General features: G+C 34.2%; 2 protein-coding genes across 2 annotated transcripts in view; both read right to left on the bottom strand.

Moving 5' to 3' along the window:
- esrrd (estrogen-related receptor delta) overlaps positions 1-1,889 on the bottom strand; it is a 6,270-nt gene extending 4,381 nt beyond the window's left edge. Inside the window, exons 1-2 of the mRNA XM_016537341.1 lie at positions 1,761-1,889; positions 581-981 (exon numbers count right to left, since the gene is read on the bottom strand). Of these exons, the coding sequence (XP_016392827.1) occupies positions 581-981; positions 1,761-1,816 (457 nt within the window). The 5' untranslated portion in view covers positions 1,817-1,889. The remainder of the gene's footprint in view (positions 1-580; positions 982-1,760) is intronic.
- A 6,912-nt stretch (positions 1,890-8,801) lies between these two features.
- The window catches only part of ltbp4 (latent transforming growth factor beta binding protein 4), a 79,260-nt gene continuing 66,225 nt past the window's right edge, over positions 8,802-21,836 (bottom strand). The window contains exons 21-32 of the mRNA XM_016537340.1: positions 20,652-20,814; positions 20,449-20,574; positions 19,101-19,244; positions 17,250-17,489; positions 16,017-16,088; positions 15,808-15,936; positions 15,582-15,725; positions 14,260-14,412; positions 13,046-13,325; positions 11,511-11,752; positions 9,410-9,559; positions 8,802-9,312 (exon numbers count right to left, since the gene is read on the bottom strand). Coding sequence (XP_016392826.1) covers positions 9,176-9,312; positions 9,410-9,559; positions 11,511-11,752; positions 13,046-13,325; positions 14,260-14,412; positions 15,582-15,725; positions 15,808-15,936; positions 16,017-16,088; positions 17,250-17,489; positions 19,101-19,244; positions 20,449-20,574; positions 20,652-20,814 — 1,980 coding nt within the window. The 3' untranslated portion in view covers positions 8,802-9,175. The remainder of the gene's footprint in view (positions 9,313-9,409; positions 9,560-11,510; positions 11,753-13,045; positions 13,326-14,259; positions 14,413-15,581; positions 15,726-15,807; positions 15,937-16,016; positions 16,089-17,249; positions 17,490-19,100; positions 19,245-20,448; positions 20,575-20,651; positions 20,815-21,836) is intronic.

Below are 21,836 nucleotides of genomic sequence, written 5' to 3'. Positions count from 1 at the left end.
AAAATCTTACAATAGAAACATTTTAAATTTAATAGAAATTCCAGTGGCTAAGTATTAATCATTGGCAACAGTTTTATCTCAGCTTCACAGTTCATCAAATAATAATAATAATAATAAAACTTAATTTTAATTTGGTATTTTATAAACACCATTCCAAATAATCAAAATCAAGACACTTGTGTTGACAGTATGCTTTGATTAAAACAGCAGCACACTGAGTCTTCACACACAAATCAATGTCAGACAGATAGTTAACTCATGTCATATTGATCATTACACTCATTAACAGCACTGCTGCTTTAAAAATGCATGCACACACTTGAACACTAATTTTCGTTGTTAAGTCATTAGCCTATACATGCAGCGAAAATCAGTAATTTGTTTAAAAATGAAAATGCAGGCATCTAAGTGTCACATCATTTTTATGAGCCAATTCTGAGAGAACTCGATCGCGAACGGACCGAGGGGGGCCCCGCTCCAGCTAAGGACGGCCCTGTTACTATATAATAATTCAACTTGTTTAATTTCATACTAACTTCCATTAATAAGTCTTATGATGTTTTGTGGCTGCAGTCGTTACCTTGAATGGTTCTTTTGAAGAAGGCCTTGCACGCCTCACACGACGCGACGCCGTAGTGATAGCCGGACGCGAAGTCTCCGCACACCAGGCACAGGCGCTTGGGCCCGGGGTTCAGGGACGCGATGTAGTCGCAGCTCAGCAGGGACTCTGTGTGACCGACGGGCTGGAAGAGAGCCGCAGCGCTGCTGCTGGAGATGGAGATGGAGATGGAGCTGACGGGGGAGTCGGGGTTCAGAGACGGGTTCCCGGAGAAAACGCTGTAGCCGCTGCTGTCCGACGCGCTGCCGGGGCTGAACGGTGTCGCGCTGCTGTCCAGGCCGAGCGAGGGGCTCAGCGGGGCGGCTTTGAGCGGCGCATCGGTCGGGGACGGAGGGTCATCAGAGGTGGACGCATCCAAAAGACTGATGTGAGGTGGAGCAAGTTTCAAAAGTGTTAGTTTGTCTTTTAATTACATTTACACTCGTATATAAGAGGCAAAAGGGATTAATTATCATGTCATACTTTTGAACAGATAGTGTAGGCTCTTTATATATTCATCTTTTTAATGTAAACTGCATGAACTACTGACCTGTTAAGCAACATATAATATTTATGAATGAGTTGGGTTATTAATTAATGACTTTTAGGTTATTTAAATTATTAGCCTATGTAGTATTAAAAAAAAAAAAAAAAAAAACATGCATTAACTACCAATTTAGTCAGTTCATAATCCTTGAAAGTAAAATATTGCACATCTTAAAAACATCATGCCAGTATGCAGTTGAGATTAGAAACAGTATTTTTTAAAGATTAAAGCTTAAATAACTTTCTAAGCATTGCATAGTGCACTGCATATTTATGATACATAATGCAAAGTAAAGCATTATTTACATATTTGCAATGGCATGCAATCTTCAAACAGTCTTGTGTCATCACATTACACAGCACAAACGTTTCAGTCCATTAAAACTGTAAACTGAAGCTTCGTTGCTGGCATTTTTAGTCAAATCAAAGAGTTGCAAATGTTACAACCTGCACAAAAAGTTCATTTTGCTTTTTAAAAAAACACTTTATTAATTAATGAACACTTTGAGCTGCATCTGACACATAACACATATGACAACACTTTCTGCAGAGTTTAGGTATAAAAAGTAATATATAAAAAGGCATTTGCATTTGTAACAGTAATAGTCCTGCTTACGTGTGCTGGTTTAGAAACTGGAAGTTCTCACTCAGGCATAACTCCTTGAGGTCCATCACTACTGTTCCCCAGGGACTGTCTGTGATGAAGGGAACGGAGCTGCACACTGAGCAGGAGCTGCAGAGCTGCAGGTTTATGTAAGTGATGCGTGGCGGTGGGCGGGTCTAATCTAATCCAGATGCATGCTGATTAAAACCCTATTGATGAGCTCTCATAACTGACAGGTCAACAATACAAGCAGGCCAACTGCAAATCAGTTGTTTCATAAAGCAACACATTTAAAGAATGCATTCTTATGGGCTTCAATACACAATGAAACCTGTGGAGAGTCATTGAGATGATGCTTTTCCCCCCATTTTTACTCCATTTTCCACAGTGACCGAGGCTCTTTGTTGTATGTAAATAAATATAAAGACATTCCTTATCTGCAGTTGGCTGCGAACACCAACAAACCCCTCCCGCCACATCAAGTCTGCTTAATTTCCTTGTTGCTGCCTCTGTTGTTGACCCTCAAAACAGACTCCAATTTGAGCTCTCTGTACTGGAACTACAGGATTTCTGCTAGTTTAAGTCCCATCAAATGTCACTCGAATCATTGTTTGATTTTCAATCCATGTCAGTGTAAAGTTGGGGAATATTGGCGTTAAATGCTAATTCTAATTCAGCTACACTAAAAACCTTTTAGTTGACGTCTTTTACATGGTAAAGTATGTTAAGTGGTTTTTGAGAGAGAAAATTGGTAACACTTTACAATAAGGACTCATTTGTTAACATTAGTTAATGCATTAGCGAACATGAACTAACAATAAGCAGTGCATTTTCTACAGCATATTACAATGAATAGATGACTGGGTAACACTTTATTTTAAGGTGTCCTTGTTACACATGCTACACGTACTTACTATTGTAATAGCAATTAATTATGCATAATTACATGCAAGTTACCCTAATCATAACCCTAACCATATGGAAAGTACATGTAGTTAATTAATATTACTCAGCACTTAAATGTATAATTACACTGTAACTAGGACACCTTAAAATGAAGTGTAACCAATGACTGTATTGCAAGTTATTGATTTATTTATTTTTTTATATTAATTCATACAATTCAACCGTTCATGTTAATTTACATTTACATTTAGTCATTTAGCAGATGCTTTAATCCAAAGCGACTTACAAATGAGGACAACGGGAAGCAATCAAAACCAACAAAAGAGCAATGATATGCAAGTGCTATAACAAGTCTCAGTTAGCTTAACGCAGTAAACATACCGAGTTTTTTTTTTATTATATAACAAAAAAATGAAAACAGATAAAATAGAAAAAGAATAGAGCAAGCTAGCGTTAGAGGCCTTTTTTGCCTTTTTTAAATAAAAAGAAAACAAATAGATAGAATACAAAAATAATAGAGAAGCTAGTGTTAGTTTTTTTATTTAAAGAAAACAAGCAGTTAGTAAATGAATAGAGTGCAAGTCTAAAAGGGGCAGTCTTGTTTTTTTAAGAATATAATTAAAATAGAGTGCTAGAGTTAGAGGGTCAAATAAAGATGGAAGAGAGTCGGATCATCAGGATGGAATTAGAGGTAGAGTTGAGTGTCATCAGCATAGCAGTGATATGAAAAGCCATGTTTCTGAATGACAGAACCTAGTGATGCCATGTAGACAGAGAAGAGAAGTGGTCCAAGAACTGAGCCCTGAGGCACCCCAGTAGTTAGATGTTGCGACTTAGACACCTCACCTCTCCAAGATACCTTGAAGGACCTATCTGAGATAATTATTAATAATTCACAGTGCATTAACGAATGTCAACAGATACAACTCTTGATTTTAAAACTGTAGTACTAAATATTGAAATGAACAATAGCAAAGATGATTAAATACTGTAGAAGTACTCGTTATTATTAGTTCAAGTAAACCTATTTTAGTATAATTGAGATACTATTATAGTGCTTTATTACTATTTTAAATTCGTTTTTATTTTTATATTTTCTGTTTTCATTTTAGTTTTAGTAATTTTGCTGTGTTTTGTGATTTTAGCATTTTTAAATGTCTATGTAGGTTTCATTCATTTTTATTTCAGTTTTAGTTTTAGTTATTTTAGTGCATCTAGGTAAACTAAATGAAACTGAGAAAAGTTTACAACTAGATGAAATAAAAGATGTTTTATTTTATTTCAGTAACTTTTTTTTACAAAAATCTTTATTTTATAATTTATTTTATAAAATTGTTTTATGTTTTTAGTTTTAGTTAACTATAATAACCTTAACTAATGCAGTCAAGTAATTTTGACAAAATAAACAGTGTAAAATTTTACTGGATAATTGCACTGGTTTAGGCTAATATGTTAAAGGTGAAAATGAATTTCATTAGTGATCCAAACGAAGGCATCAGACACTGGTTTATTTCTGGTAGTGGTCAGATTGGGAGCGCGGCTGTGGATGTTCAGTCAGTAGGTCAGGATTTGTGCAGATTACATGATGCCTGAAAAGTGCTGAGGCTCAGTATTTAGCTGCACTCTTTGTACTCCAGTGACCTACTATGAGAATCATAAACCTGTCTGTCTCACACACTGTGATGCAATGCTTATGTCGGCGTAACCTTATTACATGCAGTACTTTGTTATGAAGTGAGATACATTTTCTAAGAGTCATTGCTACATGTAAATATACAAATGATTCAGCACAAATGATTATCATCACAATTACAGTGAAAAGTTGAAAGATCCACACATTTGTATACAACCTGACTCTCATTTTCATGCTTCAATGAAAGAACAACATTTGAATGTCTGTCCATAGAGTCACATGATCAATGTCACCAATTTGATTAGTGACCTAGAAATAGTGCAGAATCTGAAATGTTTATTATTCATTGTAATCTTTATAGAAAATGCATGTTTCTTTGTTTTAAATATATTAATAAAAAATTTGTCAAAATCATAAAAACATTATATTTTTTCCCCTTTTATTATTAAATCTATAAATATAAATTATCCATCCTGCAATACTTCATTCTGGTCAATTGCAGCATTCAGCAGTCCAATATTTCTGAATAATGATCACTTTACATGGCAACAATGCATAACTGTTTATTCATCTGGGCTCCCTTATATATTTGCAAGGTTATCATAGTTAACTAAAACTAAAATGATAATAATAAAATAAAATTTAACTGAAATAATCATTTAGTTTAACTTGATGTACTAAAATGACTAAAACTGGAATAAAAATGAATAAAAACTACTGATATATATATATATATATATACAAAAAAAAAATCACAAAAGCACAAAATAAAAAATAAAAACACTATTTGAAATATTTACAAATATTCACAAGTAGAAACACTATTTGAAATGAAAGCTTTAACTGAAATAAAATATAATATAAAAAAAAAAACATTTCTTATTTTTGATTTAGTTTAACTTGATGTACCAAGAATAACTAAAATTGAGAAAAAAAAATGAATAAAAACTATATAGATATATAAAAAAATAATACAGGGCAAATAAATGTAAAAAATAAATACAGTATATTGTGCCCTTTTGTTATGGATTTTTTTTAGTGTGTAATTCAAAACATTAATAAAAAAACTTTCATAGTATCTCAGTTATACTCAAATAACACTGCGTAGCTGTGCTCATATTCAGTATCTCTGCAATCAATATGTATAGTATTTATTATGATTTTGCATGAAATAAGTGGGATCATGGTCATTATCGCAGATTAAACAAGACAAAACACGAGACCTGAGCAGCTGCACATCATCCATTACATAATCATTACAGTTCTTTTCAGTGTTTGCCACAAAAGTGTCCGTTCTCACTATAGCAGTGGATTTACATAACTCACAGAGTTATATTGTGGTGTGAGGAGGATTAGAGCGCTTCCTAGAAATATGGGCCACTCGGCTCGCTCGCCTGTGAGATGTTGACCCGGTTTGGGGTGTGAGGTGATGACCCTGTTTTGGAGTGTTACGGAACACTGACCCATTTCTGACCCAGCGCAGGTGAGAGGATTAGTGTCTAGGCCGGCCAGGAACACCTGTCTCGTTCCCCACAGGTCTTAATCCAGGAGAGGCCTCCTCAGCAACAAATTCAGACAATTGGTGTTGGCATCGTTCAGTGAGAGTGACACAGCGATGCCGAGCACATGTGGCCCTCAGCGCTCACACTGGTGTTTCTCTAGCAGACGCTCGCATGCGGTGTGTGAGATCAGGAGCTGTGCCGCTGTGTTCTTTACTGCAGTGTCATGAGAGAGAGAGAGAGAGAGAGAGGAAATCTGACAGAGCGCTGACTCTCACTAGCACTAACACTAGCAGGAACACACACTCAAACTCTCAAACTCCATCAACACAGACACTCACAGAAACTCTCCAGAAATGGCAGGGTCAAATTTCACCTAGAAATCAAGAAATTATATTATAAAACAAGATATTTTTATAAAATGAAATCATAATCAAACGTCTGCAATTTCTGTTTTGTTTCTGAAAGAAGTTTCTTGTATGCATACAGACAATTTGAGGGGAAAATGTATTTGTATGTTAAATATTATAAAATAAAATCATATACAATATGGTTTTATTTTTGAATGAGTTTTTTTTTTGTAAAATACATGGTAATTCAAATAAATATTATTCTAATACATATTGAATAAAAAATTCCCCAAAGTCATTGTGGATATATACACTACTGTGCAAAAGTTTGGGGACAGAAAAAAAATAAATAAATAAAAAATGTTTTTAAAGAAGGCTTTTTTGCTCACCAAGGCTGCATGTATTTGATCAAAAATACAGAATAATTATTGTGAAATATTATTGCATTTCAAAATAACTGTTTTCTATGTGAATATATTGTAAAATGTAATTTATTTCTGTGATCAAAGCTGTATTTTCAGCATCATTACTCCAGTCTTCAGTGTCACATGATCTTCAGAAATCATTCTAATATGCTGATTTGCTGCTCGAGAAACATTTCTGATTATTATCAATGTTGAAAATGGTTGTGCTGCTGAATATTTTTGTGGAAACTGTGATACAGTTTTTCAGGAAAATATGAAAAAAAAATTAAATTAGAAATTAAATGATTTTAATTGTAAATACAGATGTAACTATATATCATGCTAGTATTTGTTGTACTGAATATTAAAGTCAATTAAAAAACATGTGTCTGGAAAAGATGATTTTCATCACATTATTTATTTATGTAGCATTACATTAAGGAGAATTTTGTGGGGAAATGTATTGTCATGATACATGAATGCAATGCAAAATGCAAAAAAAAAATAAAAATGTGTGTGTGTGTCTGTGTATGTGTGTACATACATATCATTTTGGGGTTAAGCATGACCCACGCATTTCATTGTGAGATTCACTCACCCACCACAGCAACACAATGAATATTATTCTCTTCTAAAAATGACCCGTAGCCGTAACTGCAGCGTGTAAATCAATGGCTGTGTCACTACATGGTGACGTCAGTGGAAACTTAACTGAATCCAAGAACTTTGACCTAAAACTCCACCATAAACATTCGGCAGCCAATTCCAGTCTGGCATCGCTGTGTTTGTGTGTTTGTGAGTGAGTGAGTGAGTCATCTGTACTCGTGCCAGTCCAGTTCAGGCCGTGTTTAACCTCAACACACTCGAGTACCATCAACAAAGGAGGATCAGAGGAAGTTTACGGGGAAAACTTAAATCCTCCACTACGCTGTTGGCCGAGCCACAATGGAGTGAAAGCTGATATTCCGCTGCTCGCTGCAATCCACCGAAGTACATTATGAGTGAAGTGAACCCGATAATCGGCTTGGCTGAGTGATGTGGGCGGATTGGCCTATAAAAGGACTTATGAGCTGGATTCATATAAACACTAGGCACATTAGGACCACGCCGAGATAAGCTGGTTACAAACCTTCTCAAACAAAGCACGTGAGAGAAAGAGAGATGGCCTAAGAATGACGACAACGGGATTTCAATAATATCGGCCACGTTTAGAGGAAAAACCATGAAGCGGTTGGTTTTCAGGAAGCTCCTCAACAAACAAACACTTCGTGATCGGTGGGAACGTGTGCAAATATATTTCCAGACGACATAGAAGATATCAAAAACATACACATAAAAACATCTGAGATGTACAATAGCAGTTCACGACTGCATTTCCCCCGCAGATACAGTGCATTTTGTGTTACGTGACACAGGGGTTTCTGACAGACCAAAGACAGAAGAGAGATTTTACAGTATCAAATAGCAACGTGGTGAAATTCCGACATATGACAAAAATACATATATTTATATATAGTATGCATGGAATTGCCTTCATCGATATGGGTATATAAATATGAAATCTGAGTAAAAAAGCACTTCTAGTTTATGCAGTTTCGTAGATATTTATGACAGACATTCAAGCTCATCTGCCCTGCATTTAAACCGATTAAAAAGTACATTAATATATAATTTTTTGATAACACTTTATATATAATGCATTATAAAAGTATAACATTTTTAATGCATTAATGCACTTCATAATGCATCCCGTTAAAATACATTATAATGCAGCTATTCACTGAACACACCTTTAAAAAGTATAATGCATGAAAAACAACCCTTCAAATATTATGTGCAAATATATTTCCAGACGACATAGAAGATATCAAAAACATACACATAAAAACATCTGAGATGTACAATAGCAGTTCACGACTGCATTTCCCCCGCAGATACAGTGCATTTTGTGTTACGTGACACAGGGGTTTCTGACAGACCAAAGACAGAAGAGAGATTTTACAGTATCAAATAGCAACGTGGTGAAATTCCGACATATGACAAAAATACATATATTTATATATAGTATGCATGGAATTGCCTTCATCGATATGGGTATATAAATATGAAATCTGAGTAAAAAAGCACTTCTAGTTTATGCAGTTTCGTAGATATTTATGACAGACATTCAAGCTCATCTGCCCTGCATTTAAACCGATTAAAAAGTACATTAATATATCATTTTTTGATAACACTTTATATATAATGCATTATAAAAGTGTAACATTTTTAATGCATTAATTAATGCACTTCATAATGCATCCCGTTAAAATACATTATAATGCAGCTATTCACTGAACACACCTTTAAAAAGTATAATGCATGAAAAACAACCCTTCAAATATTAGAATGCATTTTAACTTTGGTTACAATTATTTATGTAAAGATATAATGCATTACAACATGCATTACAAATACCTTTATAATGCATTATACATGAAGGCTTGAAGTGTTACAGTATTGTATTGAGCCTCGTGTGTAAAGCTTCACTATTAGACTTTTGGATATACACACAAGTATTGTCATAAAATCAACAATTTACAGCAACATGGTGGAAACAGGGAATAATTAGTAAGTCTCTAAATGCAGTCCTCGCTCAAGCCGGGATACAGTGGTTGGGTCTTCGGGACATGATGAAGCCCCTGAGACACACGCACCTGTACGAGCCCTCCGTGTTCACGCAGCGAGCGTTCACGCAGTCGAGCGCGTCTTCATCGTCACACTCGTCCACATCTGCAGGAGTCAAACACACACATCTTTAGTCGCTTCCCCTAGTGGTGGGACTGTTTGAGAACGGAGGATCAGTGAGGAACAATCTAGCGAAGGTTACCTATGCACGTCATGCTAGTGAGGTCCAGCTGATAGCCGTCGTAACAGTCGCACGTGTAACCTTCCTCCACACGGATGCAGCGGCCATTCTCACAGCCGTGGATTATGCCACACTCTTCTGAACTCAGACTCCCGTAGGATTCGTATCTCCCTAAAACACACACACAGGAATCACGGCTTCTTCTGTGTTCATGCACTACATACGACTGCAGAGTTTTTCACAAAAATACCCTTGGCTTGCTGGTCTTAAGATGCTTTTAGGTTGTTTAGGATGGTGCACTTAATTATACTGAATGTGCACTTGTAGTGCACTTCAAATCTTAAAAAATATATATATAACAGCATTACAAACTCATATCACTTGCAGAAATAAAATAATGAAAAAGTAAGTTTAAAGAAAGAAAGTGCACTTTTATTACTGTTTCTTAACACACTCAAGTACACTTTTAAAAAGTACACTTTGCAATCGTGTCAAATTTAAAAAGTTGACCATGTTTTAAATCATTATGTTTTAATAATATTTTGCAGAAGTAGTTATTTTGATGTGTTGACTAATGTACTAAAGTACTTGATTGTCATTTTATTTGTAGTGCATTATTTGATTTGCATTAAAAGTTAATATACTTTAAATGTTCTACATTGCAACTCAATTAAAACTGTGTAATTACACGTGTATTTAAATATATGACATAGGACTAGTTTCAATAGAAATGACATTAAAGTACATTTCAGCTGATCATAAATGCTTGTCAGTACATTCGGTAGTAACTTAACCATATTTCAAAAACAATAGAAGCAATTATGAAATTACATATTAAGATGTACTGAAGTCCTACTTATGTGGGTTAAAAACACTGTAACTGCATTTAATATAAATTTAAATTAATTAAACAATTAAATATTATTATATGAAAAATAATTGTATATAACATGCAATTAAATGCCCAAAATCATTACATTTAGTTCACACCAGTGTTGGAATTTAACTCAAAGCAAAAAATGCCCATCAAATTTAAGATAAAGGGGCAAAAAATGCCCGTGCACAATTAAACTAAATATATTACTGCTATCAAGATTAAAGTGAAATGTGAAAATGAAATGTGTTGATTGCTGCATTAAATTTAGATCTGCTCACGTTGCATCAGATTTATTTTTTACGTTTTATTTATTTATTTATTTTAGTTTTTTGCAGCATTGAGCATTATAAACAATCATATGCAATTCTGTTGAGCTTAATGGACAAGTTTTGTTCAGTGCATGTTTGCATTATAAACAACATAAATAAAGTGCAAATAGAAGTAAGCAATTCTTTTTGCAGTATAGACAACTTCTGTGAGTTATAATCTAAAATCAGCCAGCAAACCTGCAATGGACTGGTTTAGTATGCTTTTTGCATTATTCTAATAACTACCCTAGTAAAAATAATAATAATAATAATTTATTTAAAATACATTTATTTCATACTAAGTATACTTCGAATCCATTAACATGTTTATTAACATATATCTTAAGACTTACTGATATAAAATTATAATTAAACTTTATTTGGAGTATTTCTTAATTGCACAATACACATTTCTTAATATTAAGCCTAAAATGTGTTTTAATATGATTATTAATAAGGATTGTTTGATCTCTGTATAATATCAGTCTTTAAATGCGAGATATTTAAAAAGTGTACCTGAGGTATACTTGCAATAGTTCCACTTCAGCACAATCAAATATACTTCAGTATATCTTTAGTTGGACTTCAGCACAATTAAAGTGCATGAAGCACAAAATTATTTTTTTTCTAATTTAGACTTTAAATATACCAGTTTAGTAGGCTATACCAAAAGTACAATTGCAGGGTATTTTAATTAAGCACATAAATATGTAAATGTATTTGTACTATACCTAGCACAAAATAAATGTATTTCAAATACATTTTAGTATTTTTTTCACTTGGGTAGACTTTAAAGAGGACCTACAATAATGTACAGTATTTTAAAAATAATGTGTTTTTTGAACATTAAAGCATGTCAACATATTCTGTTACACCAAATACACAAAATAATGATCTTTAAAAAAGCATCATATGACCCCTTTAATTTCAGACTCACGCTCATAGACTCCCTCCCGTCTGTCAGGAAACATTGGGAAAGGGGGCGGGGCTCTCCATGACTCCTCCCCCTCGCTGTATGGGGAGTTTTCCGGAAGCGGGGCCAAACTGAGCGGAGGCCTGTGTGGACGGGATGGCAGGGGTCGCGCATCGAACGTTCGCTCGCCGCGAGGATCCGGGATACCGAAGGGAGGGCCAGGCGCAGCTTCATAATCATCCTCCTCCTCATAGTAACGACTTCCACTGGAAACGAGTCGAGTACAGTTACACACAATCAGGTTATTACAGTTTTTTTTCAACTGCTTACACACACTTTCAAAACTTTGCCTTTTTTTCCCCAAACTTTACACACAAATCCAAGAACTGCACACACAAAATGCAAAATGCCTCACATCTCTTGCAAAATGAAGCACTGCATTCAAAATATCACAAGCACATCTCAAAAGCAAACATTTGCAAACACCTGTTAGATTTGTGTGTGTTACATAGAGAATTGTGTGTTGTGTTTTGCAAAAAGTGTTTTATGAAATTGAAAACCAAAACCAAGTCAAAAGCCGAGAATTAGTGTATGGTTTTGCAGATTTGATGTGTGTTTCTGGTGTTTGAGTGTCAGCTTTCAGAAATTGTGTGACAAGTAAAGATTTTGGGCCCTATTTTAACGATCTAAGTGCATGATCTAAAGCGCACGGCGCAGGTGCACTTAGGGCGTGTCCAATTCCACTTTTGCTAGTTTAGCGACAGGAAAAACGGTCGGCGCGCCCAGTGCGTGGTCTAAAAGGGTTGTCCCTATTCTCTTAATGAGTAATGGGTGTTTTTTGGGCATAACGTGCAATAAACCAATCAGAGTCTCATCTCCCATTCCCTTTAAGAGCCAGTTGCGCTCGTGCCATGGCGGATTCGCTAATTACACGGCGGAATTTGCAAGCGCAAAGACTGAACGCGTCTCCAAAGAGGTAACGGAGCTGCTCATGCGCGAGCAAATAGGTAGCCTACTTCTGATACATGCAATGACTATCCATTATGGCATGTAGGCATTTTTATATTTATGTAGCCTACACAATAATAATCTTTTACATTGTAATTCTTTTTATTTTTAATATTTGGCATGTTTGTGTGCTGCTGCGCGTCTCTGTGTGTGTAATAAGCAGAGTGTATGAGTGCTGTGGACCCGCCTATACTTTAACTATAACGCGCTCTTTAAATAACAAAAAAAATACTGCGCCATTGACTTTAGACCAGTTAGTTAATGGCGCAGTCTATTTCAGTTGCCTCAAAATAGCAACACGCCAACAATGCACCTGAACACACCTCGTTTTCAGACCAGCACGCCCATGAGCTCACAAATGGGCGCAAATGCATTTGCTATTTAAACAACCTGGCACTGGACGTGAAAATGATAGCTGCGTCGGGCTGAAACTAGCAAAAAACACTTGCATCACGCCGGGTGCTGCATTGCGCCTGGTGTATAATAAGGCCATTTGTGTGTAAGCAGGTGAAAAGAACTGCAGTAGCGTTTTGTTCGAATGACCCACTCACCCCGGGGCCGGCTGCCTGTAGGGGGCGTCTGGGGGCCCGTATGAGCTGTGCGGTCTGCCTCTCAGCCCGGATCGCCGTCCACCCGCTCCCACAGGACTGTAGTCATCGTAATCAGGGGATATGTAGTCAGGGCGTCCCGGCAGGGGTTCGGGGTACTCAGGGGGGCTGTACGGCGGGCGGTACCCTCCTCTTCCAGGCAGGGGCCCTGGGCCGAAGCGCTCGTAGTAACGAGGAGAGTAAGGAGGAGGACCGAACTCATTACACAGAGCCTCATAGGCTTCTAATCAGGAGTCAGACAGAGAGAAACTGAATGAGTGTGTGAGGTTTGGACAAAATTTTACTTAATTTAATTGGAATCATGGGAAATTAAAATTCAAAGAAAAGAACAACTAAACAGACAAAAACAACAAAAAAAGAATCTTTATTTTCACCTCTGAACACTTTAGCATACTTTTATTATGGAAATAATACACTTAGAATATACTTAAGTGTGAACTAAATGTAATGTTATGGACACTTAACTGCATGTTATTCACAATTAAATGATATATTACAGTTTAAATGCAATTAGTTTAACTTTAGAGTGTTTTTTGACCCACTTAAGTAGGACTTCAGGACATGCTTACATGTAATTTCATAATTACTTCTATTGTCTTTGAAATGGTAAAACTTACTGCTGAATGTACTGACAAGCATTTAAAATATACTTTAATGTCATTTCTATTGAAACTTGTATTTAAATATATTTGCAATTGCATATTTGGAATGAAGTTGCAATTTAGTACAATTAAAATATATTAACTTTAAACATAATATCAAATTTCATGCTACAGTTAAAACATACAGTAATCCAGTGCTTTACACATGCTTTGGTATGTTAGTAAACACATCAAAATAAGTGTACTTCTTTAAAACACAACAAAATATTATTGAAACATAATGATTTCAAATGTATTCGAAAGTAAAGCTATTAATTTGACATCATTACAAAGTGCACTTTTTAAAAGTCTTCTAAAGAGTGTTAAGAAACAGCCATGAAAGTGTCTCTCTTTAAATCACTTAAGTGGTCTTTTATTTCAATAGTATTATATTATCTGCAAGTGCAATCTTTAATAGCATACTTTTGAGATTTGAAGTACACTACAAGTGCACATACCCTTTGTTGTGTGTGTGTGTGTGTGTGTGTGTGTGAGTGTGTGTGTGTGTGTGTGTACCTTCATCTCTGCGGGGGCAGAGGGCACACTGCAGACCCCAGGCCTCACCATACAAACAGCAGCACTCAGTGAAGGTCAGCTGAGCTCCTAACAAAGGACTCTGACACACTAGACTAGCTGTGACGTGACGCCAACAGAAGTTTAAGTTCTCATCTGAGAAAAACACAGACAGACAGACAACAAATAAACTTTAAAAAGGACCTAAAGTTGTCATTTTACACATCGCAACTTTAGTTTTTTCCATTCTTAAAGGGACAGTTCACCAAAAAATGTAATTCTGTCATCAATTACTCACTCTTATGTCATTCAGAACTTATAAGGGTTTCATTTATCTTTAAAACACAAATTAAGATATTTTTAAATAAACTTCCGCAAGAGCATGTCATTCAAGTGTTCGAGCTTCCTCTGACCGTATTTGATGAGCTCTAAATGTGTGTTGGTGAATATGTGAATAAAAACCTACATTACATCTGTTTAAACTGCTTGATTACGGCGTATTTACAAACTTTTCTTTAACTGTGAATTTTTGGTGAATTGGACTTTCAATGGAGGGACATTCAAAATATCTTAATTGTTTAAAAAAAAAAAAAAAAAATGTATTTGGAAGGGCATGAGGGTTCATTTTTGGCTGAACTAAAATGAAACTCTTTAACATATAATTCATTTAAAAATATACTAAAAACTAATAAAAATATATAATAAAAATATACTAAAAATGTATAGCAATCAAATAAAATTATATTATCATAGGGACAAAAAAAAAAAAAATATATATATATATATAAAAAATCTAATTTAATATCTCTTTAAACTGAAACTCTTAACTCATAATTTATATAAAAATATATAATACAAATTTATGGTAGTAAAATAAAGTATCATTTCAAAAATAATTAAACAAATAAAAATACACCTTTAAAATGAAATGCTTAACATATAATTTCTATAAATATATGTAAAAAAACACTTCTAGTTGTAAAATAAAATATAATTTAATTATCATAAGGACAGAAATAATTATTGAAATAAAAAATAAATTATCCTTTTTAAAACGAAAGACTTAACATATAATTTATATAAAAATATCTAAAAATCTATAGCAGTAAAATTAAATATAATTATAGTATGTAGTGTAGTAAAATAAATTGTAGTAAAATCTAATATAATTCCATTATCATAATGGCATGGACAAAGATATTTTTTAAAATAAAAATAAAATAAAAATAGTTATATGGCCAGCATGAAATACTGGTGGTTGCTAAATGTTATCAAAGCCAGTGGCAGAGAAGTCATTGCAGTCTGTGTGTCTGTGCATCTCTCACCCTCAGCGAGGCCGCTTGCATTGACACAGTTGCGCTGTGTGTCGTCCAGCACTAGAGGGGGCTCACACGTACAGTAAAACGTTCCCAGTGTATTGACACACTGACCGCCAGTGCAGGTCTCCTCACTCTCACATTCATTATTATCTACAGGAAGACAGAGAGACAGAAACATCAGTCTGCTGAGCTGACATCTATCCCAGCCGGCACTGGTGTTTTGAAGGCTGACCGATGCACTCCAGCAGATCCGTGTCGTAGTAGAATCCGCTGGGACAGTAACAGGCGTAGCCGGGAATGTTGTTGACACACACGCCGCCTTTACACACCTCCGGGTCAAACAGCTTACACTCATCCACATCTGTCCAGAGAACAAACACACAGATTAGAAGCAGCCAATGCTGAGAGACTTGCGGGACGTTTATGTGAGAGTCTGTTTACCCTTGTAGCTGAACGCTCCCGTTTCGGTGGTGATGTACCCTCTTCCGCTGGGACACAGCGACTGGAATTCCACTGAACGGAGAGATATTGATGACAGGAAAAAAGTGAGAAACTCGTCGGTGTGAAAACTTGAATTTGCACTTGAAATCTTAAGCATATTTTTAATACTGTCCTTGCAGACAATATGCTATTAATGAAATTTAAATGCAATTAAAGAGAGACAGTTTCATGACTGTTTCTTAAAACACTTAAGTAGACTTTTAAAAAGTGCACTTTGCACTAATGTCAAATTAAAAGTTTTAATTTAAAGTACATTTAAAATCATTATGGTATAATAATCTTTTGTCATGTTTTAAAGAAGTACACTTATTTTTATGTGTTTACTTACATAAAGTTAATGCATTTTAAACTGCAAGATCCAATAAACTTAGAAATGTGTAATTGCAAATATATTTAAAATGACATACACGTTTCAATAGAAATTATATTAAAGTATATTTTAATTTCAAATTTCAAAAACTTTTGAATTATGAAATCACATTAAAATGCACTTAAGAATGTTCTTAAAATTAATCACTTCAGTTCATAAAATTAATTTTATAAATTAATTTTAATACATTTAAACTATTTTAATAAATTTACACTATAAATAATTTTCATTTAAACAGTGGATCTAAACCTTTCATCAAAGTTGTCCTAGAACCTAAAACCAAAATGCGTTCTTGTCTTAGGACAACTTTGATGAACTTTTTTGATCCACTTCAGATGTTGACTACTGTAGTTAACTAAACTAAACTAAACTAAACTAAACAGTTACTTTAAATAAGATAAACCTTAACTGAAATACATTTTAATATTAAAAATTATTTCAGCTAATTATTCAACATTTATCATTTTAATGTAGTTTATCATGAAGTACTTAACTAAAACTGAAACAAAAAATTATAAAAAACTATATAGACAAAAAACTACTAAAAATTACTAAATGACACACACACACACAAACTCCAAATAAGTGAAACTAAACAAAATTAAATTAACTGAAATTTTAATGTAAAATATAAAAATTTAAACAGACAAAAAAATTAATAAAAAGTCGTACCTCAATGATACTAAAATAACAATTTTAATATAATTTTAAAGTATATAATTTCTGTAATTACTACTTCACAGTATGCTTAAGTGTACTTATTTTTCACAGCATTTCCTCAGTGTTAGTGTGTGTTTGTTCACCTGTTCCCGTCTCGGGACAGACGTCATATTGGCACATGAGGCCCCAGCCCTGTCCCGCTGTACAGCAGCACTCTTGCAGCGTGGTGTTTGGGGCCAGTATCTTGCAGGAGTACGGCTGCGATACGCCGTAGTAGCACTCTCTCGTTTCTCCAGGCCGAGTCTGCGGCAGAGAGCCGGACGATCCAGACGAACCGCGGCCAGCCGAGGAAGAGGAGTCTCCGCCAGACGGCTCCGACTGACCTGCAACCAATCCACACGCAGTAACACTTTATTTTAAGGACCAGTTCCCACCATCAACTAGTTGTTTATTAGCATGCATATTACTAGCATATTGGCTGTTTATTAGAACTTATAAAGCACATATTAATGGCTTATTCTGCATGAACAACTACCGTACTAACCATAAATAAAATAAATTAGGAGTTAATTAAGGTAAAAGTCATAGTTAATAATTAGTTAATAGTAGGAATTGTCCTCAAACTAAAGTGTGACCAGACACATTTTCCTTGATCATTTGAAATAAAGTTTGAGTTACTATATAAATATCAATAAACCTTCAGAACTCAAGAACGCATCCGAGACAGTGGACAGATAAGGACTAACTACAATTATAAATATCACTTCTGAAAAATAAGTGCACTTAATTGTACTGAATGTGCTCTTGTAGTATACTTCAAATTTTGAAAGTACTGTATATTTAAAAAAAAAACTGTCCTTGCAAATAATACAATATTACTTAAAAAGGCAACTTAAGTGACTTAGAGCGACACTTTCATGACAGTTTCTTAACACACTTAAGTAGACTTTAAAGTTCACTTTGTAATGATGTCAAAACACTGTATGGACAGATAAGGACTAACTACAATTATAAATATCACTTCTGAAAAATAAGTGCACTTAATTGTACTGAATGTGCTCTTGTAGTATACTTCAAATTTTGAAAGTACTGTATATATATATAAAAAAAACTGTCCTTGCAAATAATATAATATTACTTAAAAAGGCCACTTAAGTGACTTAGAGCGACACTTTCATGACAGTTTCTTAACACACTTAAGTAGACTTTAAAGTTCACTTTATAATGATGTCAAAACACTGTACTTTAAAGTACATTTTAAATCATTATGTTTAAATAATATTTTGTCGTGTTAAAGCAATAGAAGTAATTATGAAATGACATATAAAGATGTACTGAAGTCCTATTTAAGTGGGTCAAAACACTTAAGTTTAACTAACTGCATTTAATATAAATGTAAACTAGAATACATTTTTATTTATTTGTAAATAACATACAGTTAAGTGTCCAAAAATTCACACTCAGTTCACACTTAAGTATATTCTTTTAAAGTACATTATTTCCATAATAAGTACTCTTTTTAAAGGTTTCAGAGGGTACTTATGTTTCCCCCCGAAGGATACTATTATTTCAATAAAAAAGATATTGGTAAACATAGTTCAATTTAAATAAAAGTAGATTATTTACCCAATATCTGCACAAGGATTTTTACTTGTATGACACAGAATTGCTGCCTATGTAGAGTATTACATCAGTGTTACATCGGTTACTTGTAGTCAGCAGAAAGTCAAATAGCTGACTTGTTTTTGGCACAGAGGCATTGTGTTTGTTGTTATATTGTTTGGTATGCATATGTTTTTGTTATATAAAGTGCCCTTATCATAGCAATAAAAAGTTAACTTATTAAAACTGTTATTATTTTCATCATCATTATTATTAGCAGTAGTTGTAGTACTACCAGTAGAGGGCAGCACTGAAACAGAGTTACTGTGCTCCTGCTGGAGGTACAGTAGAGAGAGTGTGTGTGTGTGTGTGTGTGTGTGTGTGTGTGTTACCTGCGCTCTCTCTGCTCACACACTGGCCTGCGAGCGGGTCGAATTCCTCCTGTCCGTTCTCACACTCGCACGTGAACGAGCCCTCGACGTTCCAGCAGCGCGCAGAGCCACACACACCCTGCATCGTCTCACACTCGTTTATGTCTGCGCAGAAAGAGACACGCAGAGGTTACATAGAAAAAAACCCCACAACATTTCTAAAAATAAACTTAAGTTTTTCCCTTCTTTTTAACTTAAGAAAACTTAAACTTAAGTTTTCCCTTAAACTTATTTATTTATTTTTTTTTAAGTTTCCCTTGAAAAATAAGTGTGCCTAATTGTATTGAATGTGCACTTGTAGTGGAATTCAAATCTTGTAAATATTATATTAATGAAATGAAAGGCCACTTAAGTGACTTAAATAGAGACACTTTCATGACTATGTTTATTTACATACTTAAGTAGACTTTAAAAAAAAAAAAATTCTTATATTAAAAGTTTTACTTTAAACAATCATGGCCATGAGCTAGGAATAATCCCCTCGGTTTATTATTTAACTGGCCAATATTTATTCATTTGTTCCCTTGTTTTAGTTAAAACATGGGCACATTGTACTACTTTGTTCCCTCCTTTTCTTATTTTATTTTATTTATTTCTTTTTCTTTTTTTTTCTTTATACTAATCACCACACATGACACGTGGAAGAAAATATAGATATCATGGCCACAAATTAAGAAATAATCCCCACAATTTATTAATTTATATACTTTTTTTTTAATTCGCTCCCCCATTTTAGTTAAATTGTGGCCACATTTTACTAATCCATTCCCTCTTTATTATTTTATTTTATTTTGTTTTGTTTTGTTTTATAGATATGGTGGCCATTTAAGTACACTTTTAAAAAGTGCACTTTGTAATCATGTCACATGTATTTGTTACTTTAAAGTGCATTTTGCATCATCATGTTTTAATTAAAAATGTGTAATTACAAATATATTTTAGAATAAGTCTACATACATAAATACATGACGTTTCAATAGAAAAAAATATTTAAAGTATATTTTAGTTGATCATAAATGCTTGTCAATAAATTCAGCAGTAACTTTCAAGACAATAGAAGTAATTATGAAATGACAAAGATGTTCTGAAGTCCCACTAAAGTGGATCAAAAACATTCTTAAGTTTAACTAATCGCATTTAATACACATTTAAACTGTAATGCACTTTTATTTAAATAACATGCAGTGAGTGCATTAAGTGCCTGAGAACATGCAGTTCACACTCAAGTATATTCTTTTGAAGTATATAATTTCTGTAATAACTCTTGTGTTTTTAAAGGTCACTTGTTTTCCTGCAGTGATGCACTCACCCACACACATCTGTCCATCGGCGGTGGACTCGTAGCCCTGGTCACACAGACACTGATACGTGCCGATCAGATTCTGGCAGAAGGCGTGATGTCCGCACACTGTCTCGTTAGCGCACTCGTTAATGTCTGCGAGAGAGACCCGGCTGTCATTCTGCACGTGTGTGTGTGTGTGTGTGTGATTTACTGTCTGTCAGACTCCTCACCCACACACTCTCCGGAGGCAGTGATGTGGTATCCGGGCTCGCAGGACGCCACGCAGCGGAACGAGCCGATGGTGTTCTCACAGCGCTGGGATCCACACACCAGTCCCTCTGAGTGCAGACACTCGTTCACATCTGCAGAGCAAACGCAGCAGCTCAGATCTGCCTACACACACACACACACTCATCCATGCATGACGGCAGCGAGTGTGACACAGCTACAATTTACTCGCCGGATGGGAGCTTCTGCTATTAAGGTCACATTTTAAGCACAAATAAAGCAAAGGGAAAAAGATGAAAACAATAATTCTAATTTCAAATTATAATAACTTTAAACTTTTTATTAGGTCTCTCTAATGACTTTATCATTTTTTTGAGAGTGCTGAAAAGTTTAATCTGCTCAGATTTTAGTTTCCACTCAATAGGAAATAAAAAAGTGATAAAAAAATAAAGAAAGAAATTCTACTGTGCATGTGTTTATCAATTTTATATATGCATTTTATTATTCATTCCCTGGTTTTAAGTTAGTTAAATAATTTAGTTAAATCACTAGTTTAATTTAATTTAAAATCATTTCCATATCTTTTTTATTTAATTTAAATATATTTTATGGCCACATTTTGCATTTTTTATTTTTTTTAACGCCATGTTAGGATCAAGGCTATTTACATGGCAAAAACAAGGTCAGCATCATAATCCATACAATTTTAAATTATTAAATAAAAATTAAATTAAATTAAATTAAATTAAATTAAATTTAATTTAATTTAATTTAATTTAATTTAATTTAATTATTATTATTTTAACAATTACTGTTGCCAATACTGTCATTGTTAAAAAAAATATAAAGAAATATGAGCCAGGCCACAAAAGTGATAGTTTGATAACCAGAAATACAATTAATTTTACTAGAATTTTAAAGTTGCTTTACATAATCTGAGAGTAGATTTATTGGATGTAATTTCTTGTCAATTCAATTAAGGAAATAGGATTGGAACTGTATTCAAATAAATTCATATATCTGCTTTTAGAGTAGCTTTTAATACTTTAATTTTTGTTTTCTTTTTGTTCAGTATGAAATTGTAACATACTGGATGAATTTTTCCCCAATAAAAAAATGTGATACAAGTAACATTTGGTGTGTGAGAGAGTGTGTGTGTGTGTGTGTGTGTGTGTGTGTGTATGTGT

The sequence above is a fragment of the Sinocyclocheilus rhinocerous genome, unplaced genomic scaffold, assembly GCF_001515625.1.
Source record: "Sinocyclocheilus rhinocerous isolate Xijiao unplaced genomic scaffold, SAMN03320098_v1.1 scaffold3870, whole genome shotgun sequence".
Classification (NCBI taxonomy): Eukaryota; Metazoa; Chordata; class Actinopteri; order Cypriniformes; family Cyprinidae; genus Sinocyclocheilus; species Sinocyclocheilus rhinocerous.
The sequence above is the reverse complement of the archived record's forward strand: the minus strand, read 5'-3'. Positions and strand labels throughout refer to the sequence as shown.